The sequence below is a fragment of the Sapajus apella genome, unplaced genomic scaffold, assembly GCF_009761245.1.
Source record: "Sapajus apella isolate SASKATOON/1434 unplaced genomic scaffold, GSC_monkey_1.0 scaffold134, whole genome shotgun sequence".
Lineage (NCBI taxonomy): Eukaryota > Metazoa > Chordata > Mammalia > Primates > Cebidae > Sapajus > Sapajus apella.
In genome coordinates, this window is record NW_022437074.1 from 2,122,962 (window position 1) to 2,146,635 (window position 23,674).

Sequence of the window (23,674 nt, forward strand, 5' to 3'; positions counted from 1 at the left end):
CAGAATACTCTGAGACCCTCCCCATTCCCCGCTTCCAACCAGAGTGATGAGAAGTTAGATGGAGAATGACCCTAAGGGATCGCTGCCCAGTTTTCTGGAGGAGGAGAAGGGAGTGGTAGGGACTTGCCTCGGGATGGGGATACCACGGCCGGCAGCGCGGACCAGAGCCCAGCCTGCCCCCACTCCCCCGGCTCCTCGGGCCCCGTTTCCTTCGCATCCCGCACACCCACCCTCCTCGCGAGGGCAGCGTCCCCAGCACACGCCCCAGCACCACTTTCCTCTGACGTCCGCCTCCGGAGCTCTGACGATCGCCCCCGCTGGCCGCCCTTATAAAGGGGACTTTTCCCAATACTCGATCGATTGCCACCTCGCCCCGCGCGCCCTCCGCCGGCGCCCACACCTGTCAACTCTGAGCTTTCCCAGGTTCTTGGAGACGCCGTGTGGGGAGCCGCCCTGAACGACCGGACCCCCTCCGCACTGCACCCCTAACCCACCCCGCACCCTCCCTTTCTGCACCCTCGCCCCCACACCCCTCACGGTTCCAGGGGGCGGCGGCCCCGGGTGGAGCGCTTTCCCTTGCAGCTACCACTCCAGGTAGGAGCGGAGCGGGCATTCCTGCGCCTAGGGGGCCGCGCCCTCGGAAAGGCTGTGGGCACCGAGCCCGGGCGGTTTTAGAGGGGAGGGACGCGGCATTTTTGCCTCTCGGTGGGATGCAAGGGCGGGTTTGTTGTCTGGCGCCTTTGCTGTCAGGGTGCAAGAGGCTACAAAGTCTGGGGGCAGGAGATGGGTAGAGGGGGGCGAGGAAGGGCCGCAGGGGGCCGGGAGAGCACCCGGCTGCTGCGGAGAGGAACTTGCTTGCTTGGTTGCTCACAAAGGCACAGAAGACCCAGCCCGCGGGCGCTTCCTTTGCCTCCTCTAAATCGCAGAGAGGCTGATTCCTTCCCCAAAAACCTCTTCACCCACCTGCATGGACAAATATCAGAGTTTTCTCCAGAAACTTGTGTTTGAGAGTTGGGGTTCATGGAACAGCCGTGGTTACGAAAGCAAAAAATAAATAAAAGAGAACAAGAATTTCAGAAGGTGAATGCTTTTCGAACTTGACATCTGTCTTCTAAGAGTCTTGCTTTTAATCGCTTTGATCCTTCTGTTGTGTTTTTAGGCAATCTTTTTTTGTCCTTTTCTTGTACGTATCATAATGGGGGGTGATGAATTGAATGAACGACATTCGGCGAAAAAGAAAATCAAGAGAGTGGATCCTTTAAACAACAAAAACATATTTAGTTACTACAGTAACTTGAACTACAGAAACTTGTTGAAAATGTGGAGTTTGATGTGTTTTTGAAATTGATTTTTCTAAACATTTTTTTCAGATATTTTCATTTCAGATTACTGTTGAAGCCATTCTCTGAAGTTTTTTTGAAAGGATAAAAGAATGAATAAAAAATTGATATATAAAACTTCTCAGAATAGTCCTTTATGAAACAATGTGAATAATAATTCTAGAAGAGTAACTTAGTTCCAAACCGCAAATACAGCCCTACTCTTTGTAAATGATTTGACAGTTACTGAGTTGAGATTTGTATGATGAGGCTAATTTTAAATTTAAAGCATGTATGAAACACAAAACGATTATGATTTCATTTGTTAAACTACATTTCCACTTTTTTTTTCTGTTTCTTGAAAACTTTAATGTTAAATTGTTAAATGAAGTAGGATAACATAGTGGACACTTACTGGTAACTGTCCATTTCACATGTGGTTTCGGTGTTGTACTCTTTCTGTGAGAGTCACGGGATCTCGCATAAGCCAGCTGGTTTATTCCTGGCTGCCCACATGTGCATAGTGCTTGACTGATTTATAATACATTCCTGTATTTTCTTCAGAAGTCTTAATGAAGTAGCCAGCTGCAGAAGAATCAGGATCATTAGATAAAAATGGCTTTCCATGTGGAAGGACTGATAGCTATCATCGTGTTCTACCTTCTAATATTGCTAGTCGGAATATGGGCTGCCTGGAGGACCAAAAACAGTGGCAGCGCAGAAGAGCGCAGTGAAGCCATCATAGTTGGAGGCCGAGATATTGGTTTGTTGGTTGGTGGATTTACCATGACAGGTATGTTCAGAGGCCGCCTGCTCCATGCTGTCCTTCCTTCCTTGACATCTGTGAGTGTTCAGCGTGTGGCTTCAGAATGACAATGCTTTTTGCCTGTTGGGGATTCTTTATGTTCACTAGTTATATAATTTTAAAATAATTTTCTATTCATTTAAAACTTAAAAATAAATTGGTTTCAACTCAGTAATACTTGAACAAAAATGATTTTATAATAAATCACTGGACTGAATAGCCATGAAATAAATCTTGGCTCTCTGGGCTGCTGAGTGGGTGGAAACAGTAAAAATAAAGAGGTGGGGGAATGGGAAGCTGTCCTAGTATTACAAGTTATGTATCTGCAAATTAATAGGCAGCATCTCAGCATGTCCAGTAATACATGCATAAAGTTGTGACTTTGAATTTTAAATAAGTGTCAATGAATACTAACTAGTGATGTTTTTTAATCTGCATAAATTTGGGGGTGATAATATTCCCAACTGAGTACTGCCCTATTTTAAAACCTAATTCTTTCATTTAATAACTAATTCCTCACAGGAAGACAATGACATGTTATGACTCCACAGCACTAATAAAGAGATTTCACCAACTTCGTCATAAAAGAGAAAAGCGAGGGCGTGTCCTCCTAGGAATCCCCAGGCCACCATCTGTAGCCATCTCTCATTTAAACCTTCTTTGTGTTAGCAGGAGCTAATATTCTTTCCTACTTTGCACTAAGGTGGTTCTGTTTAAAGGGTGATTTCTTTCTTTTTTATATTCTTCTTTGTCTTTGAAAATAATTTGAAAAACACCAACTTAAAATTACATGTTTAATATTTAATACAGTTGCACTAACAACACATATTTCATTACAGAGTCTTAGTAGAGTTTTTAAACATTTGCAACGTAACAGGAACTCTGAGTGTTCACTGGAAAAATATCCCATGGGAAATTATATCCAGTGATGCCCAATTTCAATCCTGAAGTGCAATTTTAAAATGATTCACCCTGTACATCAGATAATTTACCAAACGAGTCTGGAAAGAGGCCATCCATGTTCTGAACACCTTGATTTTGGCCATCTGAAACCTACAGTGTTTTGTGTGAACCATCAGTTTTATCTTTCAGACATTCACATTTTATCTTTGTTTACCTCTTTACCCACTGTACGTGGATTCATTTGGTCTTTTTAACAGCACTGTGATGAGGCTCTGGGGTTAAGTGAAGATCCAGGGTTACAAGGTTAACAAGGACCAGAGCTGCAGTCAGAGCCACACACGGTTCTCCGGTGGCCATGCTGGGGGCCACCCCATGCTGTGCTACATGCAACCCTGTGACTAGTTTCACTTAACTTCTTTCAAAAGGTGCACAGTTTGTAAACACTGTAGAAAGAATAAGAAAGTTGCTGTATATCAAAATATGTTGTTTATGGCAAATGATTATAACCCTCTATTGTTCTTATTTAATATTCTGTTTAACATGGCCATAAAAATATTTAATAATTTGTTTTTACCATTTAGAAGGGTTTTCTCCAATCTAAAACACTACTAGAATGTATAGAAAATATTTGAATGATGCTATATTTTATAAAGGGCCGTGGTCTTCCTCAGTTTACAAAGCTTTTTTTTTTCTTTCTCAGAACTCAAAATAACCTTGGTCAATATCATAATTCATTTAAAATCTGAACCATACTACCTAATCTTGTTGGACTGATTGATCTGGATATATTTTATAAAAAACCAAGATCAAAATACTGATTCTTTTAAAAATAAATATATTTTAAGTGTTTGTGTTCTCACTCATGGATCTGACGCAAAATATACAAACACGGAGAGCAAATGCTGTCATAGAAGAGGCTAAATTCATTTAAAAAGGGGGACTTTTAAATCATAGTAAGTAACCAAGTCCTCACTTCTATATCACAATAGTTGCAATAATTCAGGCACCAATTTTCTCTTTGGACAAGGGACAGTAGGCTTACACAATGACAAATGATCACTAATGAGCTTTGTGCTTATAAGATCATCAGACCATTTACTTCATGCAGTGAAACACTGAAGTGTTTGCAATTCCAGTTACCTAGTAGAAAGTTAAAGTGTCAAGTTCTCCGCCTGTGAGAATTCATTTCTTCAGGTCATAGTTGCACACAGAATGAATTTTTTTTTAAAAAAGCCATTTCTAAAATTTCAGCAGGGCTTAGAATAAGAAAAGCAAATTATGGCATTTGTTATTAACACTGGGCATAAAAGCTACAGCAAAGGTGGGAGCGATTGCTAAATATGTATTTGTCTTCAGAATTTTGTATATAAACTTTTCATTTGTATGTACTTAAAATTCCTATGTAGGAAAATCTTTTTATGTCAACCCTAAGACTCCCTCTTCTTTGCTTTGTATTATATTAAAAGCCAGATAAATTTTAGCATAAACAATAGAAACGTATCCTAGGTAGTTTTTTATAGATATTATTTCATTTACTTACATTTTAACTGCAAGATTTTAGAAAATTCATCAGAGTTAAATTTTATTTCTAACAGGATAGTGTAACCTAGAATTCAGCCTCATATCTGATAAACCACCTGTGACCCTCATAACTTTACGCAAATTCTACATAAGGATTGTTTTGAATATTTTGACCACACTGTAACCTCAAAAGGGCATAAAGAGCAAAGATTTGTTTTTCTCTTCAACATTAGTTTTTAAGCAAGGATTCAATATTCTATTATTTCCTCAGAGAAAATGGTACTAGCATTATATTGCCTATTTGAAGAAAATATTAATCTGTAGATAATTCTTGGCTCAAACCTGTCAAATCAAAACTTATTTTCTTTGGTTCTTTCACCGCCTTCCCTCAGCTATTATGCTATTGAAATTTTATTTATCTGAATAAGACATCTATAATTACTTCCTGTCAAATAGTAAATACCTTACTAAAAGGTCCATATTAGAATATAGAATTGCAAGTGCATATGTAGTTCACATTTTACATTCTTCTGAGTGCTAAGTAGTCTAGGCCTTAAGGTAACATTTAAACTCACTTTGGACACCTTGTAGTAGAAGTGTCATCTCGATTCTGTCTTCACTCTTAGTAGTAAATACAACTTAGTGGTGATGGAGGTAAGAGTTGCAAGCTTCGATATCCCCAGAGTGTTTAAGAAAAGACTGTATTAGTGAAAAGCACATTTCCACATACACATGCCCACCTACATACATGCATGTACACACACACCACTCCTGGAGGACAGTATAAAAACATCAATACAATTAAAATGGAAGGGCCTTGATATAAAGAAATTTTACCCATGACCTCAGACTATATAATATACAATATCATGAAAATGTTGCATTTTGAAAACATCTAGGACAGCACTATCCAATAGAAATATGTGAGTCACAAGTGTAATGTTAAATTTTCTACAAACCTCTAAAAACAAAAAGAAATAGGTAAATTAACATTAATAATATAACTTATGTAACTCAATACATTCAACATATGATCAATGAAAGAAAAAACATTTGAAATCTGGTGTATATTTTACACTCCTAAAACAACTCAATCCAGACTATTCACATTTCAGGTGTTCAATAACCTGTAGTAGCCACTGGGTTTGGCAGGCAGATGTAGGTATAACAGGCAAAGCAGTATCGCTCCCTCACTTTTCATTCTGTTTCAGCTACCTGGGTCGGAGGAGGGTATATCAATGGCACAGCTGAAGCAGTTTATGTACCGGATTATGGCCTAGCTTGGGCTCAAGCACCAATTGGATATTCTCTTAGTCTGATTTTAGGTAAGTGAAAGTGCAAATCTCAGTGACTCACTCTGTAAAGCATAAAGAACGAGTATAAACAACAAGTGGAATAACAAGTCAAACGCAGTAAATAACCATTGTTAAAAAAAAAAAAAAAAGAAAGAAAAAAGAAAAAGAAATATCCCCAGAGATTTCTAAGGACCTGTTACCAGAAATTGGTAAGTAGCAGAACACTAACGCTTAGATTATTTGATCTCTTGATTATGGAATATATTTTTAAAGCCTTTGATTCTGTGGCTATCAGCACAGTGAATTTCTTAACAAAATCATGTATTATTTCTCTCAAAACACGTACGGATATATCATTAATAATGAATCAACTTGAAATGTACCTGTATTTCTTTTAGCAAGTCAAATGACTAAGAGGTCAAAAGTATTATATTACAGAAGGTACCTCATTTTTTGGCACTCAAAGGCTTTTATTGAATCTGCACTTATTCAAAACATCTAAATGCTATGTTGGGTGGTAGAAATGCATTAGACATTTAAGTGAGCAATGTGCTGGTTCATGTTTTTTAATTCACATACTTCAATATGGTCCACTTGTCCTTTGGACACATACAATGGTAAGTGTGCTAAATAATTTATATTAGGTTGCTAAACCTCGTATTTATAGTAGGTTGGTACTCTGTGCACATTGTATTTCAGACTGTTTCCTTAATCCATACAGGTGTTCTGAAAAATGCATTTCCCTTGAGAAATGTCAGCATAGTAAAAGACTATTATATTGCATGTTTTAAAAAAAAATTTCTCTGAAACACTTGTTTAATTTTTTAGGTGGTCTGTTCTTTGCAAAACCTATGCGTTCAAAGGGGTATGTGACCATGTTAGACCCGTTTCAGCAAATCTATGGAAAACGCATGGGCGGACTCCTGTTTATTCCTGCCCTGATGGGAGAAATGTTCTGGGCTGCAGCAATTTTCTCTGCATTGGGTAAGGACCAACTAAGTTGATCTAGCTTCACTCTATAGTTAGCTAAACATCAGATATACAATTCTACTTTCTTCACCCTCGGCTCCTTTTATTAAAACCATATACTGAGCTGTATTTACATGCATCAAAGCTTAATGGAAATTCTGCATTTACTTGCAAGACGGTGGCACAGATTAAATGAAACCTCAACTATACTTTTTATACTTAAATTGGCTCATTAGAGCAATAACTGTGAATTATAATGATCAATTTGCTTTTATGAGTCATATATGATTTAGAGCAAATCATAATGAATTAAGCACAGCTAAAAAGAGCAATTTAAAGGGCTCATGAGTCAGGGGTTAGTGAGAATACTAATATATATTTTTGGCGTAGAAGAAATTTAAATAAATGATTTATATCTTAATTTCTTCCAATAAGTGTTCTTTCTGTAAACTGAGACCTTTTAATTCCCATTGTTTTCCCTGTAATAACTGCCATGTTAATTGGTATAAACACAAATATAAAACTAAACCCCCAAAACAACAGTGTTGCATGCTATTCTAAAAGCACTAATATTTTTAGAAATGTTGACTCTTTAAATAAAATGTCTAGTTAAAAACATATATAAAACAGAGTCAGTTCCAGCAGTAAATAACATTCCTGGAGAAGTGAGATATCACCAACTCTCTACTGACAGAATAAGTAAATAACGTAAGTCTCACAGCAGAATTGCAACCTTGAAATATTTCAATAAACTGATATAAAGCTCAATGTTATGGTTTAGTAGTAGAAAAATTAAGTATGGCAGAATGTAACAAGAATTTCCCCTTCTGTTTAAATGTTTTCTTAATAACTTATATGAGAAGGCTTGCCCATGCCTGAGCATCTCCTCATCTCCAATCGAATCTTAGAAACACAGGCTTAGAGGTACCACATGGGGCCAGTTGAAAACTTTGGACCTGACTGAGGCTGTTGAGGCAGCTGGGAGATGGAAGCTCCCCATAAATGTATGCACTGCCCCCTCTTCAGAGCATCTAATTTCATACTGCAGCTTACTCGGGTTTTTCTTGATTCCCAACTATAAAACACAGTGACTATTGTGGAAAGAAGAGTAGTTGATAGTTATGAAATACAGTAAGAACTCAGTGGAAAATGCTTCACTTCCCTGGTGCCAGATAATAATATTCCACACCCACTGCCACTCTTATATGCTAATGAAATTATGTGTAAAACTACACCTCACTTTCCACCTGACTCTCGTTAGCCGAGTAGCAATGGGGGGTTGTTTGCCATTGTTTGTAACTCTAGGAAATTTTAAGAACAAACTACCTGCTGAGGTATCCAGAAAAGGAATGGGCTGAGTATGTAACGAAATATAAAACATTCACTCATTGAATAAAGATCAACTTGTATAATAGAGCCCTGAAGAAAGGGTAGAATTAACAAGCTAATGCTTCTAAAGTATTTTGGAAATATAAAATACAGTAATGAAACTGTGAACTTTGTTATAATTATTTTGTATATATGTGTGTCTATGTCTATGCCCATATTACAATATATGGTCAGTTTAAGAATGGGGATGCATTCTGAGAGATGCATCAGTAGCCAGTTTTAATGTGTGAACATCATACAGTGCACTTACATAAGCCGAGTTAGTAGCAGCCACTGCACACACAGGCTACATGGTATAGTCAGTTGCTCTTAGGCTACAAGCCTGTGCAACTTGTTACTGCACTGAATGCTATAGGCAATTGTAATGCAATAGCTATGATGTCCTTAAGCAATAGGAATTTTTCAGCTTCATTATGATTTTATGAGATTATATGTATTTGTGGTCCATCATTGATAGTAACATTATTATGTAATGCATGACTACATATGTGAAATACAGTATTGTCTGTATCCTTCTACATACTCCCATGAATACATATATCAAACAACATATATAATAATATTTCTGCTATTGCTTGAACTTTGTGCTCTGGTAGAGTGTATGTGTGTGTGTGTGTGTGTGTGTGTGTGTATGTGTGTGTGTGTGTGAGTGTGTGTGTGTGAAGTAGTTACTTACTGGGTACTATGTACATTATTTGGGTAATGAATGCACTGAAAATCTAAACCACCACTATGCAGTATACCCAGGTAACATAATTGCACCTGTACTTTTTAAATTTACACAAATCAAAAGTAAAATTTGGACTTAATTAAAATTTAGTGTTCATTACAAATAATTTTATATATTCAATAATATATAAGATCTGTTATCACCTTACTGTGAGTGTGCATAGTTCACCATTGAAACATAGGAGAATCTTAAACTGTCTTCTTGGTAGAAATTGACATCTTACAACTTTTTTATTATTATTTTTTAATTGTACTTTAGGAGTTTGTACATACAACCACATTGCCATGTATATACCTATGCAGGATTGTTGCAGAGGTACATACATGGCAATGTGGTTTGCTGCCTCCATCCCCCAGTGACCTACATCTGGCATTTCTCTCATGTTATTCCTCCCCAACCTCCCCACCCCCCTGCTATCCCTCCCTTGGCACCCCCCAACAGACCCTAGTGTGTGATGCTCTGCTTCCTGTGTCCATGTGTTCTCACTGTTCAACACTCACCTATGAGTGAGAACATGTGGTGTTTGATTTTCTGTTCTTGTGTCAGTTTGCTGAGAATGATGGTTTCCAGGTTCGTCCCATATTCCTACAAAGGACACGAACTCGTTTTTTATGGCTGCATAGTATTCCATGGTGTATATGTGTCACATTTTCCTTGTCCAGTCTATCGTCGATGGGCATTTGGGTTGGTTCCAGGTCTTTGCTGTTGTAAACAGTGCTGCTATGAACATATGAGTGCGTTTGTCTTTATAATAGAATGATTTATAATCCTTTGGATACATACCCAGTAATGGGACTGCTGGGTCAAATGGAATTTCTATTTCTAGGTCCTTGAGGAAGTGCCACACTGTCTTCCACAATGGTTGAAATAGTTTACACTCCCACCAACAGTGAAAAATCGTTCCTATTTCTCCACATCCTCTCCAGCATCTGTTGTCTCCAGATTTTTAATGATCACCATTTTAACTGGCATGAGGTGGTATCTCAATGTGGTTTTGATTTGCATTTATCTAATAATCAGCGATGATGAGCATTTGTTCATATGTTTGTTGGCCTCATATATGTCTTCTTTTGAAAAGGGTCTATTCGTATCCTTCTCCCACTTTTGGATGGGTTTGTTTGTTTGTTTTTGTAAATCTGTTTTAGTTCTTTGTAGATTCTGGTTATTAGCCCTTTGTCACATGGGTAGATTGCAAAAACTTTTTCCCATTATGTTGGTTGCTTGTTCACTCTAATGATTGTTTCTTTTGCTGTACAGAAGCTCTGGAGTTTAATTAGGTCCCGTTTGTCTATTTTAGCTTTTGTTGCTAATGCTTTTGGTGTTTTAGTCATGAAGTCCTTGTCTATGCCTATGTCCTGAGTGGTTTTGCCTAGGTTTTCTTCTAGGGACATCTTACAACTTTTTAAAGAAATGTATATTTATACTTCTAACAGCTCAAGTTCAGTGGATGTTCATAACTTTACAGCGTATTTATTTTATAGCTTCATTATTAGACTAATATTTCCCAGCAAACCTCAAAGTATTACTTTGTTTTACTTACAATTGATTTAATTATTCAGAAAATATTTTAGAGAAAATTTTATCTCAATTTTAATAGTGATAATGGAGAGGTGATTGACTTCTCTAATATCTCTGAGTTACAGTTAAGTGACAGCATCTACTAGGACCCCAAATCTTTGATATTGTAGTCAAGTAATCTTTATTTCATAATTGAACTTTGCATAATTCATGATATATAGCATAGAAGTATTATTAAAGTAGAGAACTGCACCAAAAGAAGAATGACAGTGTTTCAAGTAAAGTTTCAATTTGAAGTAAGTGATCTCAGGAAAAAAAAATGTTTTCAAATATCTGTTAAACAATAATTTAGTCAGTTATTTAAAGTCACTCATAAGTAATTGATCTCTCTTCTTTGTTGTCATTTTCCAACTTCTTACTAGATTTTTCTTTTTAATAGATTTTTACTCCAGAAAATAATTTTATTTTATCACCATAGCAAAAGCACTGAAAAAGGTTTCTTGAAAAATATTTCTTACTGATATTTTAGATCAACTATCTTGTATTGATATAGTTCTTCTCCAAGGGGTTGTGTATACTATTAGCATGCTGACTGATGAAGGAGGGTAGTGTGTAAGACAGCTCAGCTAGCTGCAACTGATGATACATAAAATCGCAGTATCCATTACATGTATGGATTTAATAATGTGATGTGTAAACTGTATAGTTTTGAGAACAATAGGGAAAGGACTAGTAAAGCAGCAAGTGAATTACAAACTGTCAGTCCAAGAATCAAAGTGGTCTAAACTGGTCATACCTCAATATGTTCAGTGGAAGTATATGGACCAAAAATCACAATAAACAATATTGTAAAGAGAAACATAAATTTGATTTCTAAGAGAAGTTTAAAATTTGATGATGAAAATTACTTAAAAATATGATCTTCAAATCTAAGGCTGTTCAGTATATTGGCATCCTAGGAGCAGGACTGGTTTGTTCTACCAATTAAATAAAGTAAGAGTGAACTGTCACAAATTCAAGAGGGAGAGAATGATTAATAACATTTATCAATTTAATAATTTGTTCCTACAAATTTTTCTCAATTCTTTGGTGCCTTTACCATTTTTCAGCTGTCACAGGCTAGGAGGGGCAGAGTGAATACAAAATAGCAAATGAGTATTAATTGTAAAATGTGGAAATGGGTGATCATGTTTCTCAGAAAGCCTTGTGTTTTTCATAGATATAACTAATATATTCCATATACAGTTATGTGCCATGTAATGATGTCTTGGACTGCATATATGACAGTGGTCCCATAAGATTATAATACCATATTTTTACTGTTACCTTTTCTATATTTAGATATGATGTTTAGATATTCAAAGTTACCCTCATGTTACAGTTGCCTACAGTGTTCAGTACAGTAACAAGCTGTATGAGTTTGTAGTCTAACAGCAATATGTGATACCACGTAGCCTAGGTGTGCAGTAGGCATCAAGATTTGTGTGTGAGTACACACTGTGAGTTGTACAACAATAAAATTACCTAACGACACGTTTCTCAGAGCACATCCCTATTGTTAAGCAACACATGGCTGTATTTGATTAAGTCAGAGTTCCAGAGAGTGAAATTATTTTGAGTTCTTATAATGTAATTAAATTTCTCAGTAATTCAGGGCCTTCCATAACCGTACCATGGATCTGTCTGTCTGCCACATAAGTAAGTTAGCAAAGCAGTAATTTCAGAAAGCAAAAGTATGACTCTCACTGACTTTATTAAGATACAAATTTCAATATAAAAATTAACTTTAGGTGTTATCATCCATTGCCTTTCATATGACACAGAGGAAAATGTGGGTTATCATTGAACTTTCACTATGTCCTTGTACAGACAGCAGAATCTGTTTGGGCACCTTGACCACAGCACTCCCTTGTTTGTTTCAGGAGCCACCATCAGCGTGATCATCGACGTGGATGTGCACGCTTCTGTCATCGTCTCTGCACTCATTGCCACTCTGTACACCCTGGTGGGCGGGCTCTATTCTGTGGCCTACACCGATGTCGTTCAGCTCTTTTGCATTTTTGTAGGGCTGGTAAGTGGGAGCACCCACTGATTCTGCACCTTTTTTTCTGTAAGAGATAATGTATTTTATATTAACTCATTAAAAATTAGTAGAAATGTTATTTTCCCTCATGAGTAATACATACTCATGCTATATGAAATTTTGAATTTCTCCATAAATTCATTAGATGAAAAACTAGTCCTTTTGATAAAATTTGACAGAAAAGTGTGCCCTCCATTGAATTGTTAGAAAGGTCTAGGTCTTCCTTTCCTTAATGCCTATATTTGATGGAAACTTATGCATGATCTCCTTTGGGTATTTAAGGCAATCCATTTTCCTCTGCAGAGGTAAGAAAATTAAAACCCTAGTGGCAACCTGTAAAAGTCTCCCTTTATGTTAGTTGGTTAACCCTAAAAATGCTCATAAGAAATAGACATGATCCATTTGGAAAACTGTGGATTTCAAATATTAGTTATCACTATTTGAGTTTTAAAAACAAAGAAAATTCTTAATTATATAAGGTACCAAAGAGATTTATTATTATTGCCTTTATTGTAACTATGAGACATGAGTATTATTAGCACTATATTAAAAGCACTTCTGTGCGTCTGAACACACATTAGTCAATGTTGAAGAAATGTGAAGAGTACAGTTATGCATGTAATACTCAATACCTAAGATATATCAAAAGAAATATAAAATCTGGTGTGTCCATGCTGTGCTAGGTTTATCACAGGTTCACATAGATTACATCATCATATGCATATATTATCTCAGTTTTAGATTCTGTAGGGGCAATGCCCTTCTGCCAATGCCTTTGCCATGGACAGAGCAAGCTAACACTAGAGTTCATGATTTATTTTCCCAAGGATGGTTAAGTACTCTTGATTCTTCTCATCTTTATTTATTTATCTTATAATGTAAAGCATTTCACTATATTTTACTTTAGACACAAGACACTTAGAAATGAAAAATGAAGAAGTAATCTCATGCCCTTCTCTCCTTTTTATAAACTTTCTAGCATCTCCAATAATGTCCTAGAGGAAAAATTTTAAAAATGAACTACAATTAGATGTACAGTTTAACTATAAATTTACATATACTAGCAAAGATTACAATATTTCCTCCTTTTTTCTTAGACATTTTATTGCATTTCATGGAATTTCATCCATTCATATTGTAACTAAATATGATAATATTTAATTTCCTTAAGGACTCCCACTATTCTGTATTTAAATTATCAAAATTAAGTGAATCGTGCCGAAATTCTGATTTTTCCTTAGCATCAGCATAAGCTTCCAGAAACAAAACAGGGAACACAGAAACAAATCCCTCTTCAGAACATCAGGAGCCAGGTTGGTTTGGCAGTGACAGCTCTCATAACTGATGCACTAGGTATTCTGAGAAACACAATCCCAGGGAATGAACCTATTATTGATGTTATATGTGATTTCTCATTGCTTTGTATGAGACTAGAACTTAAAACCCACGGGTGCATAAATCAAGTATACAAGTGTAAAAATGACAGTGCAAATATGTTAGAATATCTTTTCTGCCACAAAATGTAGCCAAATTGATAAGGAATGAATTTCTATTGTTTACTAGTTAAGGCCCTATTGAATTGGCTGAGTAAAGGACTAAATAACGTTGTTTTCCAAATTTTAATTGCTCTATGAGCATACATAAATAATCAACTTACCCTTTAAACCATCTTCTTTTTTCAAATTCTCTAACATTATTGATTTTATCATCACTCTTGGAGCTCCAAAACTGTAAACTTGAGGTTTCTCTGTTCATTTTCCCTCTCTGGCCTCTCTCCTCCCTGTAATGTAAGGGTTGTTGACTCGCTCTTCATACTCCTTTTCAGTACCGATATTCTTTCATTCCCAGTGTCACTGCTGTACTTCGGGCCTTCAAATAGGTGGAATCGAAATCACTGACCACTGTCTCTGACTCCTCCTTTTTGCTAACCTCACTGTTGATGTCTATGTTATTAAATTTCAGAAGAAATTCCACAGAAATCTTATTAAGACTCAGAAGAAATTGTCTAGCTTCCAGTTGCCTGCAAAACAAAATACAAATTCTTTAGCTTGCAGTTCTTCTCCACACAACCATCTTCATTTCTTCAATTTCCCCAGGCTACTCCCATGCCAGTAAAACCTGTCACCAGCAGAAGTGGGTGAGAGTGTACACACAACACACACACACACACACACAGAGACACACACACAAACACACACACACCATATATTCTCCTACTCTTTGCCTTACTTCATCTAAACATCTCATCCTTCAATTCTTTATTCTTCTTTAGTATTGGGCCCATCCTTGAGGGCTTATATTTCATCCATATATTTCTCAATGAAATATTTTCTTATTATTTTAATGAATGGATATGTTTCCCTTAATGAATGGATATCTTTGCCTAATTCACAGAAGACACAAAAGTGTGTGTGTATGTGTGTATATACACACATATATACATGCACACACTTCAGAAGTGTGTGTATATACGTGTATGTATATATACACACACTTTTATACGGATATATATTTCAAATATAATTTTTTAATTTTTTATTATATTTAATTATTATTATTTGTAGAGACCAGGTCTCACTATATTGCCCAGGCTGGTCTTGAACTCCTGGACTCAAGCAATCCTCCCACTAGCCACCCAAAGTGCTAAGATTATAGGCATGAACCACTATGCCTGGCCATTTTATTTTTTTTTCTGAGACAGGGTCTGGCTATCACCCAGGCTGGGGTGCAGTGACTCCATTACTGCTCACTGCATCCTCTGCCTCTCAGGCTCAAGCAATCCTCCCACCTCAGCCTCCCAAATAGCTGGGACTACAGGTGTACATCACCACATCTGGCTGATTTTTATATTTTTTGTAGAGATGGGGTTTCACTAAGTGGCCAAGTCTGGTTTAGAACTTCTGAGCTCAAGCAATCCACCCACCCTAGGGCTCCCAAAGTGCTGAAATTATAGGCGTGAGCTGCTGTGCCTGGCCCTTATTTATTTTTTTGAAATACAATTTTTTTTTTTTTTTTTTTTTTTGAGATGGAGTCTTCCTCTGTCACCCAGGCTGGAGTGCAGTGTCTAATCTCGGCTCACTGCAACCTCCGCCTTCAGGGCTCAAGCAATTCTCCCGCCGCAGCCTCCCAAGCAGCTGGGAAATGCAATTCTTTATTAGAACTCAAGTTTGTGTTATCCAACATTTAACAGAAGAGGAAAACAAAAACAATCCACACCCCCTGCCCTCTTCCACTTCTGGGGCTGAAGTAAGGGGTTTCCACTTTACACACACACACACAAACGCATACACAAGGGGATATACATATATATCTCTGTATATCTCAATAGCTACCTATTTACCTATGTGTGTGAGTGTGTGTGTGTGTGTGTGTATCAATAGACAGATACAGACAGACAAACAGACAGACAGAGATAGATGGTTGAGAGAGAGTGTGCACGTGAGAGAGATTGGCACACATTTCAAATATAATATTTTCTTCCTAGAGATTTCTGGTGGCTGCGGCTATAGTTTTATGACATGGTATAATCAAGCATAGAAATAGTCAATGTGTTATTTTAATTTATCTAAATTAGTATTTTATGATGCCCAACAAAAAACAGAGAACATGATTTCCGGTCCTTCTCTGTCTGAACTAGAGGAACTACTGAGCTGTGCAGTGTGTGAGGTGCATAAATCTTGCATATGTCAGACAGTTGAAAACCACGGCCTGGGTGTGCAGTGTCACTTTCTGTTGCAGTGGATCAGCGTCCCCTTTGCACTGTCACATCCTGCAGTCGCAGACATTGGGTTTACTGCTGTGCATGCCAAATACCAGAAGCCGTGGCTGGGAACTATTGACTCATCTGAAGTATACACTTGGCTTGATAGTTTTCTGTTGTTGGTAAGTAATGCTCTTACCTGAAGAATGTGATCTAATCGTTCCTAAATCAAATTTATTTTCAAGATTTTCATATTCATAGTGAAAAATGTGCTTGTATGCTCATGGATATTTCCAAATTGAGGACTCTCTATTGGGAGGGTGGAGCCAGGGCCTGACTGTGGTGGCTGACAGTGTCAGGGTGGAGAACAAACGAGGCCCTAACACAACAGCATGAGGTGTTCTGTGTGGTGTGTCCTCATTTCTGTTGTGATGTAAGTCCAGGAATAACATGCCCTACCCCAGGACTTTCCCCAGCTGGAAGGCAAAACCATGTGGAAGCTTTATTATGTGTTTTGTATTAAGGCATGAAACCCAACTTAAGAAGTAAGTCTCTCATTCACTCTTGGATTACAGAGTAAGTGAATTAGAGGTGCTAGAGGCCCTAAGTCAGGTGGGTTGGAAAGGGAGGCATCACCCAGGAAAGACGCCAAGAGGGAAGCCCTCAGGAGCCAGAGGAAGCTGGAAAACAGGCAGAACCCTTGGGCAAAGGTACAGGCACTTCGAGAAGGACTCTGAAAAGATAATGGCTGACCCCCTTGAGGCAAGAGGGAACAACTAGAACTGACCAGATTTTATGACTGTGCTAATTAGAGGAATTAGGTCTGAAAAAACACAATGTATTTGATTTCAACATAATAAATAGATTATGGCAGAGTGTGATGGCTCACCCCGGTAATCTCACCCCTTTGGGAGTCTGAGGTGGGAGGCTCACTTGATGCCAGGAGTTTGAGACAAGCCTGGACAACACAGCAGGACCCCATCTCTACAAAAATTCATCTCTTAGAAAAAGAAATACATTACTTTTCATAATAAACTTAAAAGGAAATTGGTTATTTTTGTTTTCTCTGTAGAAGATTGGCAATATTGTATAACTTTGTGATCACGGCATATGGCTGAATTTTGGCATTACCTCAACACTCAAAGTAACTATGTCTTTTCCGCTCAACATTTTTCTAGTAAAGGGCAGGAAAATGTGGGGAAAATATATGCTTCCAGCCGTGGATTGGAGGACTTCTTTGCCTAAGGATTGTTAAGAAATCCCTTGGCTCTCATTTTTCTGGAATGGCTTAAAATTATGAACTGACGAAGTAAGAGTACATATGTATATGTAACCATACCTGCACAGTAGAGGTGCTCATGTTACATCATAGAGATGATGAGACTTAGAGCAATTAAGCAGTTTGTCAATCATCACACCATTGTCTGAGTTAGGGTTTAAAATAGAACATTAAGACCTCACAGTCCTTTCCCCTATACCACACTTTTGTCTTCAGACTACTCATCTTTAAAATAAGACATTATATAACATGATTGCTAAATTTCTTCCAGCTCTAAAAAATTATGTGACTTAGTTATATTCATGATTCAATTGTAAGACAAGTTAAAATGAAATAATGGATGTTGAATAAATGAATGTACTATAGAAATCAGACTTGAGATGGTACATCAGTGGTCTTGATCTTCCAGTTTTCTTTTCTACGTCCCCTACCTGAAGATGACTTGTCAAGTCCTGCTAATGATACTGTCAGTGTAACTCCACTTGGTCACACTTGCAACCTGCCCACAGTCCCCATAATAGCTCTCTATTAGGTAGACTGCATTCCTTACCTGGTCTGCTATGATAACCCCCACTAGTCTCCCTGATGGCAGCCTGCCCACCTCTTACTCCCCCATCCTCACTTTCCATATTGCCACCTGCCTTAGTCAGTTTGGGCTGTTGTCACAATTTACCATAGACTGGGTAACGTATAAACAGCAGAATATAATTTTTATAACTCTGGAGGCTGGAAATCTGAGACCAGGAAGCCAGCATGGTGAGGTTCTAAAGATGGCAGTATTCCAGGTTGCAAATTGTCCACTTCTTTTTGAGCCCTCAGATGGTGGAAAGAGGGTGAGAGAGCTCTCTGGCCTCTTTTTAAAAGGGTACTAATCCCATAATAAGGGCTCTATCTTCCTGACCTGATTATCTCCCAAAGGGCCTACCTCTGAATACCATCACATTGGGATTAGAGTTTCAACATGTGAACTTTAGCAGGACAAACATTAAGTTCATTGCATCATGAGAGCCTCTGTTTGTAGACAAAGTCAGGCCTCACCTTACATAAAAATTTCTGATGGCCTAAATGTCCAGGATGATGAGTATGTGATTTATGATGTATCAATCAATATAAGTTATTGACATAAAAGATGTTAATGATACATTCATAAAACAGGTCATAAAAAGAAAGGAAAATGTTGTGGAAGAATATAGACTTGAGAAATGGGGTTATGAATTTTAGAAATTTTTCCTTACTTTTGAACATACATGGCGTTTTTAAGAAGGAGATTGTTCTGATATCTACATAGCAGACACTCTGCTTGGCCCAGGTGAGATCGTGATAAGACAGACGTCTCCAGGACCCAGAACCCAGTGGGAGAGATAGGCAATTAACGAAACCTCAATACACTGTGCTATGACAGGCTCATTCATCAATTCATTCATTCATGTAACCAATATTTATTGAATATTGACTTTATGCCAGGAAGAGAAGTAACAGTAATCTAGCTAAAAGTACGTTTCCAGCTTCTCCTCCAACCACTCCCTCACACACTGACCTCTCATAATACCAAATACCCAGTGGTCTCAGCTGCCTGGTTGTTGTTGTTGTTTTCCTTTTTCCTATTAGTTTCTCTCTCAGGCACTCTCTTCTCTCTCCATCTCCACCTGGAAAATGCTCTCAAAGTTGATGGACAATCTGCACGTCATTTCTGCAGGTTTTCCTGTTAACATGCAGCTACCCTTTCTTTCTTCTTACCACCTCTTTCTCATCTCAAATAATTAATGGTTTCTCATTTTAATTCCCATACAGACCTCTTTATATCATGCAGCAAATTGCATTATAGTTTAAATATTTTTTATTATATATGCTCAATAAGAAATTAAAGCACATTCCAATATAGGTATGTGTATCTATCAGTTGCTTATATATTCTGTAGTAATGTATGACATAAATCATTTAATAAAAGCAACCATACAATATTTAGGTACAAAGTAAATGAGCATACATAGAAGTTCTAGTATTTTATTTGATGCCGGCTGTATTGCCTTGAGCACTCTGCAGTGCTCACTTTGGAAAACACCACATACATTGACTCTTCCAGTAGAAGGCAAGTTCCAGGAAAAGAACCATGTCTTATTCATCTTTGTGCTGTTACAGTCATTATATTGCCTGGCACATAATTAGAGTGTATAAATATTTTGGGGTTGCATTGATTCAGATTAAATGTCATACTTTCAAAATCTTAATTATTTTTTGAGAACATTTTATGAGGGTTAGAACCACCAGATGATAGCAAATTGAAGGCTTCTAGGGTAGTTTAAATGCAGTTCAAAATAGGTAAATTAATGAAAAGAAATAATTGCTCTATGTAATTATAGAGAAAAAGAACTTCAGGAATAATTGGAAGTTGATGATAACATTGTCTTAGTTTAATTGGGTAACAAAGCATCATAAACTGAGTGGCTTATAAACAACACAAATTTATTTTTCACATTTTTGATGGCTGGGAAGTCCAAGATCAAGATGCTGGCAAATTCAATGCCTGGTGAGGATTCACATCCTCATAGAAGGCACCTTCTTGCTGCCTCCTCACATGGTGGAAGGAAAAAGAAAACTCCTTTAGTTCTTTTTTATAAGGAATCCACCCTTATGGGCTAATAATCTCCCAAAGTTGTCAACTTGATACCTAATACCATAACCTTGGGGATCAAAATTTCAATGTGTGAATTTGGGGGGAACATAAACATCAGACCATAGCAAAGGAATTGATATTTGTGGTTACATGCCACATTTTTTAAATACTACTAAGTTGTACTTTTGACTGTTGTAAATGTGATTGCAATAAACCTCTTTTTTAAAAAAAAATGGAATACATGTTTGCCTCTAGTTCACTCTCGATTCTTGTGTTTCTCACACAGATGCTGGGTGGAATCCCATGGCAAGCATACTTCCAGAGGGTCCTCTCTTCATCCTCAGCCACCTATGCTCAAGTGCTGTCCTTCCTGGCAGCTTTCGGGTGCCTGGTGATGGCTCTCCCAGCCATACTCATTGGAGCCATTGGAGCATCAACAGGTGAATCTCCTGCAACTTCACCGCATGTGCCAGTTAATTTACCAGTCCCCACCCAGACACCCTTCCGTCTCACTTCCCTCTTACCTCCACATAGTGAATTCTTTCTCATCGCATTCATATATATTTAGTTTTCTTATAGCATTCAGCAAATTGTATTATAGTTCAGCAGTCTCCAATTTTTTTTTTTTTTGTAGAGATGGGGTTTTATCATCTTGGTCAGGCTGGTCTTGAACTCTTGACCTCAGGTGATCCACCCACCAAAGGCTCCCAAGTGCTAGGATTACAGGCAAAAGCCACTGCTCCCAGCCCCAAATTTTTTTGATTTCTCACTCCACTATGAAACGTTGGTGAGCACACCCTCCTCCCAGTTTTGGTCTATTTATCCATTGTTTATACGCACCCCTGTCAGCAGTGGATCTCAACCAAGGTGCATGCTGACATCAACTGGAGAATGGTGGGGGGATCTTTTAAAAACATCAATATCTGGCCTACTTCACAAGAATTTTATTTTAATAACAGAAGATAGAGACAGACACTAGTGTTCTTTTAAAATCCCTAGGTAAGTTGAAAGCTATAGAGTCACAGGCTTACAGAAGTTTACCTGTCATCCTCATGACCTCCATAAAGATTACTTTGAACTTGAGATTTCTGCTTTACATTTTTAGTAGTTTTTACTTAGGAGTTTTCTTTCTTGAAGAAATCAATGAATAAATGTTTAGTTCAAGACAAACTAAGAAACTAAATCACGTACAGAGTAACTTACCCAAAATTGGTTGTAAAGAAAGAACATTACAAAATATTTATCTTCCTGTTAGCCTCTTTGTAGAACATGTTCAAAAGCTAACCTTTAATTTAATTAAATATATTAATTACTCCTGATCATTATGTTCCTGTGCCGTAACTTTTAAGAACACTCAGTGAAAATATATCATGTTAACCCAAATTCAAAGGCATCTTCTAGGTAGAGGTAATAAAATAGATTAAAGTTCATCTTTTGCCCTGTTGTATTTTGTGAAGGTAATCCAGGGTTATGTTCCTATGGCAACTTTGACTTTCAATTAGTTGAGTCATTTATTGGATTGTTTAACTTTTAGGAGAGCAATCCTGGTTCATAGTGCACACTCTCCATTCCAGTTGTTCATCCATGAGACAAACACTTCAAAAGATGTAGAGATGACTGACAAAGGTGGTATGTAGTGTTTGTCTTTGAAAAAAAAAAAAAAGACAGTATTTCTCTCACAAGCGAAAAACATCTGTGTGTGTGTGTGTGTGTGTGTGTGTGTGTGTGTGTGTGTGTGTTTATTGTAGGAACACAGGCTAAGAGAAACAGCATTAAGCCTATTTTTTATTGGATTAGATACACATTCTTGTTTGTTATTTCTGTTATCATAGCATCTCGGTTAAGGCCATAAAGTTGCCTGCATGTAAGCATAGCTTTGGTGCCAATTGTAATAGAACATAAGGGAAGAAAAAGTGGTAGGATCCAAAGAAAACATTTCCTAATTGGTCCTATGATCATGATATTAAAGAAGTTCAGCAAGTAAAAAGCCAACAACGCTAATGTACATCTAAGGATTCCATTGCTACCACTAACACGTGCTACCACTAACCAGTAAAGAAGCTATGTATTCAAAGGTAAACCTATGTTTCAAGTCTTCTTACCCTACCCACATCCAAAACTTCCTCAAAATTTCAGCCGCATGACTGTACTTTTTATTCAATAAAAAGGGACTGTTCTTAACCTAGTGAAATTCTATGCAATATGGAAATACTTGGGAGGAAATTAATGCTGAGGCAGCTTCAAAACCAAGTTTATATACAGAAAGATGATGGCTGAGAATAGCCCCACTGTTGTCTTTCTTCATTTACACATGGATAACTGAGCCTTAAAGAAGAAACAGTGAGTGTCCCACCACATTTCCAAGTGGTTGAAGGAATACTCTAGAATTCTGTTTATGAGCATTTGTTTTCTATGATTCTATACAATGCAACATCATCATTGCAGAAAAGAAATATATATCTTAACTCTAGTGTCTGTGCAGCCATTATGAATAAGACTAATTATAAAACCAAGAGCCTTTAGAAACAAGGAGATATAAGACATTTCCACTTGACTAGCACGTGGACTTCACACCTAAGCAGACTAATGTTCATGATTCTGAGTTTATTTCAAAACAACCTAGTAAATAAAATGACCCTAGATAGATAAAGAACATTTGGCTTCTTGGTTGTTGTAATGGTTGTTGATTCTGTTCAACAGACTGGAACCAGACTGCATATGGGCCTCCAGATCCCAAGACTAACGAAGAGGCAGACATGATTTTACCAATTGTTCTGCAGTATCTCTGCCCTGTGTATATTTCTTTCTTTGGTCTTGGGGCAGTGTCTGCTGCTGTTATGTCATCAGCAGATTCTTCCATCTTGTCAGCAAGTTCAATGTTTGCACGGAACATCTACCAGCTTTCCTTCAGACAAAATGTAAGAATTTTCTTTCAACCTGTAATTGACTAGCATTGCTCTTGCTGCTCCTGGTGTTATATTTGTTGTATATACAGTGTTATGTATTAATTTTCTACATCAAATCTGACTGTACTTTGATTAAGCATATGAGATTCAATAACGAAGTATACTTATGCTGAATGGATGCTATCAATACATGACATTACTCATGTCAAAACTGAAGGAAAAATATCGATATAATTATTTCCCAAGAGGTACAATCATAGGGCTATCATTTAACCTTCTTGTCTTTCTGATGAAAGAGTAATGAAACCTAAACAATCCAGCAAAACTATTAGTATAAGTAAATTCTCTATGATGCTGGAGAAGCTTGGTAGAAGCAGGGCATGGCAAGTTGTTTGACACATATTTGTGTATTTGACACGTATTTCTGAACTGTTTTATATTTGCCCTCCCAAGTCCACCTTTGCAGGAAAACATCCTCTCAATTAGATTTTCCTTATTGAATCAAAGTGGTTGCAAAACAGCAAGCTTCTTGTTTGATTAAAGCTTTGCCTCTCTCTAGGTTTTGGTTGACAAAACAATCCCAGTGTTTTTGCTTTTGTTTTTGTTTTGTTTTGATTTGATTGAATTTTTGTTTTGTTTTGTT

At 37.3% G+C, this 23,674-nt stretch overlaps 1 protein-coding gene across 1 annotated transcript in view; it reads left to right on the top strand.

The window, feature by feature from the left end:
* Positions 1-267: 267 nt before the first annotated feature.
* The window catches only part of SLC5A7 (solute carrier family 5 member 7), a 28,334-nt gene continuing 4,927 nt past the window's right edge, over positions 268-23,674 (top strand). The window contains exons 1-8 of the mRNA XM_032263002.1: positions 268-594; positions 1,884-2,112; positions 5,760-5,873; positions 6,672-6,827; positions 12,372-12,520; positions 16,271-16,414; positions 20,412-20,565; positions 22,826-23,043. Of these exons, the coding sequence (XP_032118893.1) occupies positions 1,935-2,112; positions 5,760-5,873; positions 6,672-6,827; positions 12,372-12,520; positions 16,271-16,414; positions 20,412-20,565; positions 22,826-23,043 (1,113 nt within the window). The 5' untranslated portion in view covers positions 268-594; positions 1,884-1,934. The remainder of the gene's footprint in view (positions 595-1,883; positions 2,113-5,759; positions 5,874-6,671; positions 6,828-12,371; positions 12,521-16,270; positions 16,415-20,411; positions 20,566-22,825; positions 23,044-23,674) is intronic.